The following is a 13,581-nucleotide window of genomic DNA, read 5'->3' on the forward strand; positions in this document are numbered from 1 at the left end:
GATGGGAAATCCAACATACGCGTTCCAATTTATTTGTGTCAACATCCCCAGCCAACCGTCAATTTGAACCTTTTCTTTATTTAGTGTGTTTTGTAGAGTTTTCTTTTTCTTTTAATAACCACAAGACGGTCTTGCCGACGAGTAAATGGTGTTTCTTGTCTTCAAATGAATTCCACAAGAGCTGAAGTTCAGGTAGGCTAGCCGACTAAAAACCAGCACAAGCTAACTTTACTAGCTAGCGTAGCTAACTTAACTTCAGAGGAAGAGTTTGTTTTCTCTTCCTGTAAAATAACCATAACCATATTCTCTACTGTAAATGAGGGGAGGCAAGCCCCCGCACAGAGTCTCTTTGCAGGAAAACCAACAACCCCCAGCCACCCGATAATAACGGAGACCGAGGAAGATATGACCCTTGCGCCGAAGGAGCTGGCTAACCTCCTGGGCATCATCTCCGAGGATGCCTGCAGCAACACCTTCGAGAGCCTCTCCACCGCCTTCCACCACTTCTTCGGGAAGGCAGAACATTTCCGGGTGGGTTCGGTGCTGGTGATGTTGCTCCAGCAGCCGGACCTGCTGCCCAGTTCTGCCCAGCGGCTCACGGCGCTCTACCTGCTGTGGGAGATGTACCGGACCGAACCGCTGGCCGCCAACCCCTTCGCAGCCGTCTTCGCCCACCTCCTCAACCCCTCCACGGCAGCGGACGAGCCAGAGAAGCCGCTCTCAGGTAAGCAGAGGACAGGTCCCCATCTCACACACACGCACAACACACACACACACACACACACACACACACACACGCACAACACACACAGTAGGCCTATATACATCCAGCTCCTCAACCCATGCAATAGAATAGATGGACTTGGTGTGTGTGTGTGTGTGTGTGTGTGTGTGTGTGAGAGAGAGAAAGAGAAAGGGAAAGGTGTTGCAAGTTTAGGATCAATGGGATGCTACGCGTTGCCCCTGACAACAGCAGTCTCCTGTCAATCACTTGGACCTGTCTCCAGTTTTGGTCATTTGGTGCTGTCAACTCTCTAGTCATGAAGTTGACAGTAGACTTCAGAAGAGGGGCGGCTTTTACATTAAGCAATAGTAAACATATAGGCAGAGTGTCAAATGTATGCTGTGTGTAGATTGGATGCGCGTGTGCGTGCTTGCGTGTGTGTGTGTAGCCCTTTGTAACATCTGACCTGTGTGTGTGTGTCTATGTGTGTGTGTGTGTCTGCGTGTGTGTGCGTGTGTGTGTGTGTTTAGGTTTCCTGCCGCCCATCACGTTGCCTGAGGAGTTCTTAGTGTAATCTAACATCTTTCATCTGGTGTGTGTGTGTGTGTGTGTGTGTGTGTGTGTGTGTGTGTGTGTGTGTGTGTGTGTAGGTTTCCTGCCGCCCATCACGCTGCCTGAGAAGTACTTCCTGTCGCAGCTGATGCTGGCTCCGCCCCGAGAGCTCTTCAAGAAGACGCCGCGGCAGGTCAGCGCCATGGAGATAGGCCCCGCCCCCCAACACATCGACATCAGCGGACTGCAGCTCGCACTCGCAGGTGACACACGCGGGGATATGGGTGTGTGTGCGTGCGTGCGTGCGCGTTCATGCGTGCGTGCAAGCGTGTGTGGTACAGTGCAGATAGACGACGCAGACCCATTCTGTCAGGCCACTGATGCAAGTTTGCACTTAGACTAGAATGGTGTGTGTGTGTGTGTGTGTGTGTGTGTGTGTGTGTGTGTGTGTGTGTGTGTGTGTGTGTGTGCGTGCGTGCGTGCTTAGTGCTGTGCAGAGCATAGATATCCAAATGAGTCGGAGGGCACCACGTTAGCCGCTGCTGAGGATTCCAACAGCTCACACTTCTACAACGTATAACAACAAACTCATGTCAACTCCACTGTCATAACTCTGGCAGCCAGAACCACACCGACTAGGATGCTGAGTGTGTGAGGGACACGAGACTGTGTTCTTCTGTGCGTGAGAGAGATATAAAACTGTGTGTGTGCGTATAATGACTCTCTTCTTCTGTGTGTGAATCGTGTGAGGGAGATATAATGTTGTTGTGCTTATGTATGTGGTTACTATGTTGGTTTATGTGTAAAATGTCTGACTACATTCCTGTGTGTGTGTGTGTGTGTGTGTGTGTGTGTGTGTGTGTGTGTGTGTGTGTGTGTGTGTGTGTGTGTGTGTGTAATGACTCTGCTTTGTGTGTGTGTGTGTGTGTGTTTTAGAGCGCCAGTCGGAGCTGCCCACTCAGAGCAAAGCCAGTTTTCCCAGCATCCTCAGCGACCCGGATCCTGATTCGTCCAACTCCGGATTCGACAGCTCAATAGCCAATCAGATCACAGAGTCTCTGGCCACGGGACCACGCCCCCCTCTGGAGAGTAAGTAACCATGGAGACGCAAACAAACACTAACAACAACCACCAAAACAATAATAATACTGTAATGACATGCTTATGACACCGGCGTCAAGTAAAGTGTTACCGATACTTATTATATGGTGTGACGTCATCGGTCGAATGCTCCATTCATTTCAATGAGGCTCCCCAACGTTCGCACGTCTGATATTTGAGATAACGGACGGGTTGGTCTATATCAGACCGCTGTCAATGGCAACAAGACTTTTCACTGCTAAAGCGAATGTTTCATACAGGGGGTCCGGTCTTTTGTCACTCTAATCAGCTGCTGTGATAGACAACACCTGTTGTCTACTGTTGCCTAGCGGTGTTCCACAACGACACTGTTTTGTTTTGCGCAGCAACAATCTTTTGACATGAAAAATTATAATAAACTTAACATTAAATAAAGAAATGTCCCCGCCATGTGTGAATCATTTAAGTATATCCATATAATAAGCGGGTTAACGTTTGGCGAGTCGGTCGCTTTGTGGAATAGCAGCACTTCAGAGAGAACAAGACCCCTCCGCTCCGCGTCGGGGTCTAAAGATTCTCTCTGTCGTGCTGCTATTCCACGGTAGCGACCTTCTCGCCGAACGTTAACCCTTACTTAACACATAGTTGCTCCTGATGGCAGGATTCCATGTGGCGGCCACTGCCACCAGTGTGTGTGTGAATGTGAGTGGTGAATGTGAGGCGTGCAATATACCTGTAAAGCGCGTGGTGCCACACAGATGTCTAGTTTTTTATTTATTTTTTCAGTGCAGTCGAGGACTCTGATGAAGACGCATGTCGAAACGTTAGTCTGACTACACTGAAAAAATAAATAACAGCAAATAGACATCCATGTGGCACCAGATTCTTTCCCCTTTGCATTTATTATTTAGTCCTGCTCTGGTTGCACCGGATTGTCAAATTAGAAGCGCGTATTTCCTTTGTTTATACCTGTAAAGCGCTTTGAGGGCTGAAAGGAGTGGAAAGGCGCTAAAGAAATGCAGTCCATTTATATTTATATTTATACTTAGGAGCCTGACCAACATGGATTTTAATAAACTTGGTGTGCCTTCTGCCTTCATTTAGTGGTAGAACCCCAGAACGGTGTTTGCATGAATCTGGAGCTAATGTTAACCTTATCCAGACCAGGCTTTTTTGGCATTCCCCCCCTCATAACTTAGGAACCGAATGGTGTATGACCACCAAACTTGGAGGGTATGGTCTTCAGCCAAAGATCTATGAATGACACCAGTTTGGTGTCATTATGGGATATTATGACATCATTATGACGTCATTTCTTGATTTTATTGCCCAAAATGTCACCTTCCCTCTAATTTGGGTAATGCACATCAATTTTGACTATTATGTGCTTCAGACCACTTCAAATGTTCACAAGGGTGTCTGATGCTAATGAAAATGTAAAAAAATATGAAAAGTAATGATGATGAGACTTAGCTCAGTGATTTTTGGTCAGGCGTACCTGTCAGAAAACCGTTGCCATGGCAACAACAAACCTGATAAATCTAATCTTTTGGTATCACACTGTAGCCAACTTCATTTTAGGAAAAGTCACAAAGTTTCGTAGTCATAGCTTTAGTCATGCAGGAGTTATACGACATCAAAGTTGGTGCGGGCACTCCACCCCCCCCACCCCCCCCCGGTCTGGATAGGGTTAAGGGAGAAATATTCAATTGGGCCCCAAAGTGTCTTTTAGGATTTCACGTGAAATGTCCCATTACATGTACAAACGCCATCAGACACAGACACACACACACACACACACACACACACACACACACACACACACACACACACACACACACACACACTCTGTCTAATGTTACATTTACATTTACATCATCTAACTTGCATCTCTCCTCCGTACATACTGTACATACTGCTGTGGAAAAAAAAATAAGAGATGGGTTCGAAATTATTAGCTTTTCTGGTTTTACTACTTTATAGGCATGTGTTTGAGTAAAATGAGCATTGCTGTTTCATTCTATAAAAAAACTAGCGAGTGAAGAATTCTTGCACACCTCCTTGGTCAGGTGCGTAGGAGTGGAACCCCTAGGTCACCAACGTTAAAGTAAAGAAAGCTCCTGCACACTGTTCACATTTGCATGGTTTACTGTGACGTTTCGGTCAACTGACTAGGGCTGCACGATATTAGAAAATATGCGATACACAATAACATGACTGTATACCTTTTTAATATCTTTTTTAACCTTTTCTCCAAATTGGCTGTTATTAAAAATGGAAAAAGTAGGTATCACGATATAACCAACTTTTATATATATCGCTGTGATATCGCGATATCGATACATTTTCGATATATCGTGCAGCCCTACTACTGACCTTCTTCAAGCAACTCACACGCTGTGCGGGAGCTTTCTTTGCTGTATTCTATACATAAACTGACATTTCCTCTGAATTAGGAATGAAAATATTGTCATTTACGGCATTTATTTGCAGAAAGTCACAAATGGTAAAATCAGAAAATGTAATAATTTTGAAGTGGTTTATTTATTTTTTCTGTGGCTGTACATGTAATGTTTACAGTAATGTGCTACTGTGTGTTCTCCAGTGTGGTAACGTGTCTATCTGATTGTGCGCGTGTGTGTGTGTGCGTGTGTGTGCCTGTGTTTGTGTGTGTGTGCCTGTGTGTGTGTGTGTGTGCGCGCGCGTGTGTGTGTGTGTGTGTGTGTGTGTGCGTGTGTGTGTGCCTGTGTCTGTGTGTGTGCCCTCCACCCCCCCAGGCCACTTCCGTCCGGAGTTCATCCGGCCGCCGCCCCCGCTGCACGTGTGTGAGGACGAGCTGGTGTGGCTGAGCCCGTGCGTGTGTGTGTGTGAGCCGGAGCACGTGGTCCAATGGGATCGCTCCATGTGTGTGAAGAACGGAACCGGACTGGAGATCAAACGCATCATGGCCAAGGCATTCAAGAGCCCCCTGTCAGCAGCACAGCAGACACAGGTAACACACACACACACACACACACACACACACACTAGGGATGGCACAAACCGCACCAAAAACCGAAACCGTACAATTCACACACATACCGAACCGAACCGTGCAATCCATCGCAAACCGCAATTCATGTACTGCCCAGAAAAATATGTAAAACAGAGATTCTAGGAGTATCTTATCCAGTCTCTCTGATTAAACCATTAGCGTATAAGACCAATCAGAATCACACCATTTTCACATTATAAGCCTATACAAACCATATGCAGGATATTTAGCGATAAGTGCGATTCTATTAACCAGTGCACCATTTATCATGAACTAAAAAACAAGAACCGTAGAGAACTTGAAAACCGTGACCTTGACACCGCGATACGAACCGAACCGTGAATTTTGTGAACCGTACCACCCCTAACACACACACACACGCACACGCACACACACACATCATGGCCAAGGCATTCAAGAGCCCCCTGTCAGCAGCGCAGCAGACACAGGTAATACACACACACACACACACACACACACACACACACACACACACGTGTAGTTGTTAGCAGAGCCGGAGCTGGTCTACCACATCGGTTTGAGTCCATATTCACTCCTGTGTGTGTGTGCGTGTGCGTGTGCGTGTGCGTGTGCGTGCGTGCGTGCGTGTGTGTGTGTGTGTGTGTAGTTATTGGCAGAGCTGGAGCGGGATCCTAAGCTGGTCTACCACATCGGTTTGAGTCCATATTCACTCCTGTGTGTGTGTGTGTGTGTGTGTGTGTGTGTGTGTGTGTGTGTGTGTGTGTGTGTGTGTGTGTGTGTGTGTGTGTGTGTGTGTGTGTGTGTGTGTGTGTAGTTATTGGCAGAGTTGGAGCGGGATCCTAAGCTGGTCTACCACATCGGTTTGAGTCCATATTCACTCCTGTGTGTGTGTGTGTGTGTGTGTGTGTAGTTATTGGCAGAGTTGGAGCGGGATCCTAAGCTGGTCTACCACATCGGTTTGAGTCCATATTCACTCCTGTGTGTGTGTGTGTGTGTGTGTGTGTGTGTGTGTGTAGTTATTGGCAGAGCTGGAGCGGGATCCTAAGCTGGTCTACCACATCGGTTTGAGTCCCGCGAAGCTTCCCGACCTGGTGGAGAACAACCCTCTGGTCGCCATAGAGATGCTGCTCAAGCTGATGCCGTCCAATCAGATCACAGAATACTTCTCGGTCCTGGTCAACATGGACATGTCACTACACTCCATGGAGGTCGTCAACAGGTGAGAAAAAGAGGGTGTTTGTGTGTGTGTGTGTGTGTGTGTGTGTGTGTGTGTGTGTGTGTGTGTGTGTGTGTGTACTTCTCTGTCCTGTTCAGCATGAACATGATGTCTACATGGACAGAGTGCCATCATGCAAATGTGTTTTTATTTCATGCAACTGCATTCTGCCTTCTGGTTCAATGACTTTGCGTGTTATTTCGTGCTCTAGAACGCTGCAGAAAACCAGGCTTGGCACGTGACCAGGCTTGCATGAGACAAGTCGTTTTCCTGCCATTGTATTTCTGTTGCTAAACGCGAAAATGCTCAGCTGTGCCCTCACCAAAACCATCCCCAAGCTTAAAGGACCAGTTCAGTCAATTTCAATATGCTGTTGTATTGCTCACACTACCCTTGACTTATCAGTACACGGTGATGCAGCATTTTTTTGCTCAGCCCTTTACGATATATGAGCTATTCTAATGGGTGCAGCGTTCGTTATAATTTTCTAAAAAAATTAACATAGGCCTAGTCCAAATATTTTCCCAAAAGGTATCGCTGTTTGCTAGTGGTCTGCTGATGTTGGATGACCTTTTGGATGTTTTTGGGAATAAATAAAAATGTTTTTTTTTAAATGTAAACAAACCGCTGCCCCCATTACAATGACCAAGATCTCGGAAAAGACTGATGAAGAAAAAAAAAAAACTCAGGTACTGACAAGTCCAGGGTAGTGTGAGCATTACAACTGCATGTTGATATTGACTGGACTGGTCCTTTAACCTTTCATTAAAGCAATGTTCCTGTAATTTACATTTGCCAGCAACAGCAAGGGAAATGGCGTAATTGTGCCCAGACCAAAGCTACCCCCAACCCAGAGGGTTAGAGCATGCGTTAACCTTGTGTGTGTGTGTGTGTGTGTGTGTGTGTGTGTGTGTGTGTGTGTGTGTGTGTGTGTGTGTGTGTGTGTGTGTGTGTGCTTGCCTAAAACACTTACCTGTACTTTACTGTGACATTGTAAGAATGTTCAACCCCTATCATACTCTGTACACTGCCTACTTCTACATACTATACTATATCATAGATGTATCCATCAACACTTGTTGTCTACCTTAACTGACAGAGTATGTTTTTTTCTGCTTTGGTCTATCCCAACTCACAGAATGTCTTTTTTGCACAATTACCTTTTCTACATTTATCTCTATTATTTTATTTTATTTTCCCCACCCTGATGACTATTCCTGTGTTTATTTTTGTCTTGAAATGTCCATGTGGGCTTTTGTGTATTTGTGTATTTATGTAAGCTACTGGATACCTGAATTTCCCCCTGGGGATCAATAAAGTTACTCTACTCTACTCTACTCTACTCTACTAACCTGCAAATTCATAGTGAACACACATGCTAGTCAGTTCAAGTCGGCATGTTATCCACACACAGTTGTATGATGCCATATTGCCATGGAGGTCGTCGACAGGTGATGGTGAGCGTGTGTTTGTGTGTCATTTCTGTTATATGTATGTAACACTGAATTGTTAATTGTAATAATTTGTGTGTGTGTGTGTGTGTGTGTGTGTGTGTGTGTGTGTGTGTGTGTGTGTGTAGGTTGACCACGGCTGTAGATCTTCCTCCAGAGTTTATTCATCTCTACATCTCCAACTGCATCTCCACATGCGAACAGATCAAAGACAAATACATGCAGGTAACACACACACACACACACACACACACACGCACACACCTCAGCTTCTCCACGGGGGAGCAGGTCGATTCGTCCTTTCACGTTTCGGTTCAGTGCATGTTTCAGCAGCACACGCTCTGTCCGACAGAGCAGTCGTTCCGTCCATGCAACCTTTCGTTGCTGTCCAGCAGAAACTTTGTATCTCCACCATTTTTTAGAATTATTATTAATATTGTATTTGTTATTATAAAATATGAATCAGCACTACTGGTCAGTTTCCATGAGTATATACTACACTACCGTTCAAAAGTTTGGGGTCACCTTCATTTTTCCAGTTATTTGTTTGCAATTCAAGTCGCAAACATCTTTTAAATAGCTTGAAATTGAATAATGGAAAGTACTGAACAGCCACAGGTGAAAAAAAGGTTTGATTACCCATAAAAATTGTTTAAACTGGACAGAAGAGTGAAATCTAACCAAGCTTTTTCACCCATTTATTACATAGAAATTCGTGTTTTAGTTCATTTTTCTACAGACATATCTTTGGTTTATCAGAGAATGCATGGAACTATTGGAAAGCTCAGTGTCTGCCCTTTCCAATGGTAGGTGTATGACATTTGTTGAGTTGTCACCTCGTCCACAAATTTAAGTCAAAGTAGCTGCATGATTTTCTAGCCATCAGAATGAACCTACTTATGAATGCACGATTCCTTAGTAAAGGTACACTTTCATTAGTCAAAAGTTAGTGATACATTTTGGTCTATTCTATGCATTGTCTATACAAGTAAATCCATTCAACAGTTACTTTTTCCAATATCAAATTGCTTATTTGTTGCATGCATTCATTTCGGGGAACAATAACTCTATACACTGATTTTATACTAGAACTGAAATTGAAAAGGACTAAGCTTAACTGTCAGAAAGAAGCATTGTGGGAGGAAAGTGTGGTGACCCCAAACTTTTGACCGGTAGTGTATATCTATGATTAATTATTGTATATCCAACTTTATTGATGAAAATATGTATTTATTTTGCAAATAGTGATTTATAATTAATACAATTGCAGAGATAATCATCCGCATTGTCATCGGAAAAGTGTGACTGATCTAATTTAATAATAATAATAAGCTTAATAATAATAATAATAATTCTGTAATTTTTTAGAAGCCAGTATGTATGTACATCTACCTTTAAATATTCATTTGACATTTGTTATTTGTTACCTGGTTACCTTCGCCAGAAGGTTATGTTTTGCCCGCCGTGTATTTATTTGTGAATATGTCTGTTTGTCTGTTTGTTTGTACTTCGTCTAACTCAGTCAAAACTGAGCCGATTTTCATGAAATTTTGTGGGATGATTGGTCATGACCCAAGGAAGAATCGATTAGTTTTTGGGAGTGATTGGGTCAAAGGTCAAAGGTCAAGGTCAAAATGTTTGTTTGTACTTCGTATAGCTCAGACAGAACTGAGCCGATTTTTATGAAATTTAGTGGGATGATTGGTCATGACCCAAGGAACAATTGATTAGTTTTTGGGAGTGATTGGGTCAAAGGTCAAAGGTCCAGGTCAAGGTCACGAAAAGGTCAAAACGTCAATTGAGCCGATTTTTATGAAATTTAGTGGGATGATTGGTCATGACCCAAGGAACAATCGATTACTTTTTGGGAGTGATTGGGTCAAAGGTCAAGGTCAAGGTCACGAAAAGGTCAAAAACGCAAATTGAGCCGATTTTTATGACATTTAGTGGGATGATTGGTCATGACCAGGGCTCTAAATTAACTTTTTCCACCACCAGCCAATTTGGCTAGTGGACATTTTTTCTTACCAGCCAAACAGAAGTTCAACTAGCCATTTTTTTTTTATCTCGCCAAAATAAACTATGCATTAGGCTAGTTTTTTTTTCTTATTAAATGGTCATTTTGTCCAACTGTTTCTACAACACAGATACACTATAGGCCTGCATAGGCTACTATATTGGCTATATATTTTTTCATTATTTTTTAACTTCTGCTTTATTTTTTACTTTCGTTACTTAGGCCTAATTAATTTGATTAGTTTTTGTTCAATTCCTCTGAAAGCAGCTGAATCACATCACACAAGCCACTCACATAACAGACCTTTAACATAGCTAGGCCTACAGTAACCAAGCACACAGCCAAACACTACAAAACCTCACATACGCACACCACAAGGAAGGAGAAGAGATGAAAGGAAAAGGAGAGGAGAGAGGAGGAGCTCTTCTCTACCATGCACAACAAAATGGCAAGAAGCCTATGTTTAACTAAAAGTAAACAATATCTCGGGAATCTTCGCTTCCTTTGTTACTTCCACAGCTTCGTCGTTGGTTGCTTTTTTATTTTATTTTCGATGGCGTGGGCTTTCCAACTTAGTTGCGCCAGGTCTCTGAACATTTCAGAAGACAACTGAACTGACAGCTACGGTCACACTACTCTGACAGTCGGCTCTCCTCCGCTGCCCTGGTCGCTATTTTGTTCCACAACCACTAATTTTTAACGTCACTATTTACAATTACTACTAGCATTCACCAACACACAGAACCTTGCTCTAACCACCGCCACATTCTCATCACTCGCACAAAACGTCTACACAACAGAAGTAGCGCTATGCATAATCTGCGTAAGTCCTGTTATTGAAACGGTCAGGGTCTCGCTGCTTAAAAAATGCAGCCTGTTACAGCAAGGTTCATATAGTAATAATAGCAGTAGTGACGTTAAAAAGGTTGTAGCGAAAGCGACGAGAGCATAGGAGGAGAGCTGCCTGTCAGAATAGTGTGAGCGCAGCTAGTTGACAGAAGGCTGGTCGTCTGAAATGTTTTCAATCCTGGCGCGCGCAACAGCATGGAGTTGACGCTCGATGCACTGGAAAGCCCACGGTGGGAGGCTACCTCGTGACGCTAGTGTCCATGGGTAATGTAGGAAATCTCGCCGTATAACGTTCATCAGAGCAGCGGTTTACCGTTCATAAGTTACTGTACTCGTGCGCTACTAGCCAAATTGGCGGGTAGGTATTTTTTTCTACTAGCCAAAATGAATTTTCACCCGTGTTTGGCGTGTTGGCGTGTGTTAATTTAGAGCCCTGGTCATGACCCAAGGAACAATCGATTACTTTTTGGGAGTGATTGGGTCAAAGGTCAAGGTCAAGGTCACGAAAAGGTCAAAAACGTTTTTCTTTGCCAAGCACTATATGCCAGAAGAACGTGTGCATGCTGAATTGAATAAGAGGTCAAGACTGGGCCAAAAATGTAATATTACGATATTCCGGTCCGATTTAAATGAAACTAACACCAAAATTTGGAGAATGTTATGCCCCACACTTTGAAGATGGCCAGAAAAAAATAAGTGGCGTAGGCGAAGGTTTGCGCTCTACCGAGTGCCCATTCTAGTTATCACTTGTGGAGCTCCAATCTGTGTGATAAAATTCAGCAGCGTTCAGCTCTTGCATGAAAAATGGCCACAATGAGGTATCAGAAATATTACTGCTGAAATACAATGCTTTACGATAGTCAAACTTGAAGCATTACAATCCTATACAGTGATGTACCATATGTAGGGAGAATACCCTGAAAACAAACATTTCCATTCAAGTCTGTCAATTATTGTTTTCTAGTTGCTGATGCCTATTATTGTTTTTCAAACTGACTGATCCCTGATGCGGAATAAGGGCATTGATGTATCTCTCTCTCTCTGTCTCTTTTTCGTCCCGTAGAATCGCTTGGTGCGTCTGGTGTGTGTGTTCCTGCAGTCTCTGATCCGTAATAAGATCATTAATGTTCAGGATCTGTTCATCGAGGTCCAGGCCTTCTGCATCGAGTTCAGCCGCATACGCGAAGCCGCCGGACTCTTCCGCTTACTCAAGACCTTAGACAGCACAGACACACCCACAGAGGGAAAACCAGCCAAATAACACGCATGCACACACACATGCGCGCACATACACACACACAGTGCGCTGGACTGTTCTGTTACTGAAGACTTTGGACAGCACAGACACACCTACAGAGAGACAGAGGGACCACACACACACACACACACACACACACACACACACACACACACCACACACCACACACACACCACACAGAGCCCCCCTTACTAATGAGCACACACTACCACAGATGACAAAGCACCAGCAGTGGGGTCCTGAATCTGTGCTGTACTACAGTTCAGTGTACGTCAAAAATGTATCATTAAAGAACTCCATCTACATAGTTCATAATAGTGTGTCTTTGATTTGGGTGTGAGTGTGATTGTGTGTGTTTGATTTGGGTGTGGGTGTGATTGTGTGTCTTTGATTTGGGTGTGAGTGTGATTGTGTGTGTTTGATTTGGGTGTGGGTGTGATTGTGTGTGTTTGATTGGGTGTGGGTGTGATTGTGGGTGTTTGATTGGGTGTGGGTGTGATTGTGTGTGTTTGATTGGGTGTGGGTGTGATTGTGGGTGTTTGATTGGGTGTGGGTGTGATTGTGTGTGTTTGACTGGGCGTGTGCTTGTGACTGGCTATAGATGCAGTCGGCTCGTATGCTAATGAGCAGGCGGGGCACTCGGAGGGTCACTCACAGCCTCAAAATGAATGGTAGTGAATGAGAAGCCAGCGCACTGGAGGGTAAACTCTGCTTTTTTAGACTTGTAATCGTCGGGAGCACTTTCATTCAAAGTAGAGATGCATCAGATCCTGATTTTTAGGATCCTGCCGGATACCGGATCCACTTCTTCAGATCCTGCCGGAACCAGATACCGGATCCTACGAAAGGGTTGAAACACATAGTCTACTCGCACACGTGGGCCCTTTTTATTACGTTGGCACAAACTATTTTTAAGACTCATTGGCTTACTGCCACACTGCCTTCAACGGCCGCTTCCAAAGGGTTTTCACTCCATGCAGCGATTGGGGTTGTGAAAGACTGACTGAAAAGCCTAGGCTACGTAAAAAGTAGAGATGCCCCAGATCCTGATTTTTAGGTAACTGCCGGATTCCGGATCCACTGCTTAAGATCCTGCCGGATCCGGATAGTCTGAAAAACCCTATTATCCTGCCGGATCCGGTACCGGATCTTGGATCCTGTACATCTCTCTAAAGGGCTCTGCATACTTCATGTGCGCACTTTGGCGCGTGTGGCGCGAGAACCATTAATGACGTCATCACTTGCGACAGGCTATTCATACTTCAAAAGCGCTTTCGCTCGCATTGTCGGAAGTGCCCTCTGCTGTTCATTAGAGAAACGGCAGTATTTTTCGCAACTCGCAGCGTGAGTTCTATTTCGTTCCTTCTGACCGCCAGAGGCGGTGCTTTCAGCACTGAATATTCATCTTACGGATCAGC

General features: G+C 44.4%; 1 protein-coding gene across 1 annotated transcript; it reads left to right on the top strand.

The window, feature by feature from the left end:
* On the top strand, nucleotides 1-12,293 carry cnot11 (CCR4-NOT transcription complex, subunit 11). Its single transcript, XM_063193144.1, has 8 exons — nucleotides 1-192; nucleotides 322-724; nucleotides 1,375-1,539; nucleotides 2,213-2,365; nucleotides 5,134-5,358; nucleotides 6,387-6,591; nucleotides 8,168-8,264; nucleotides 11,969-12,293. Exons 1-8 carry the CDS (start codon nucleotides 166-168, stop codon nucleotides 12,164-12,166), a joined length of 1,473 nt encoding a protein of 490 aa, XP_063049214.1. The 5' UTR covers nucleotides 1-165; the 3' UTR covers nucleotides 12,167-12,293.
* Nucleotides 12,294-13,581: the final 1,288 nt, after the last annotated feature.

This window comes from Engraulis encrasicolus, unplaced genomic scaffold, assembly GCF_034702125.1.
Source record: "Engraulis encrasicolus isolate BLACKSEA-1 unplaced genomic scaffold, IST_EnEncr_1.0 scaffold_29_np1212, whole genome shotgun sequence".
Lineage (NCBI taxonomy): Eukaryota > Metazoa > Chordata > Actinopteri > Clupeiformes > Engraulidae > Engraulis > Engraulis encrasicolus.

What these genes read in the sequence shown, in the direction of transcription:
- cnot11 (XM_063193144.1), top strand. Translation starts at nt 166, where the DNA reads ATGAATTCCACAAGAGCTGAAGTTCAG. An exon ending in CCACAAGAGCTGAAGTTCAG is followed by an intron (nt 193 to 321) that starts GTAGGCTAGCCG and finishes ACTGTAAATGAG; the next exon opens with GGGAGGCAAGCCCCCGCACA. An exon ending in GCCAGAGAAGCCGCTCTCAG is followed by an intron (nt 725 to 1,374) that starts GTAAGCAGAGGA and finishes GTGTGTGTGTAG; the next exon opens with GTTTCCTGCCGCCCATCACG.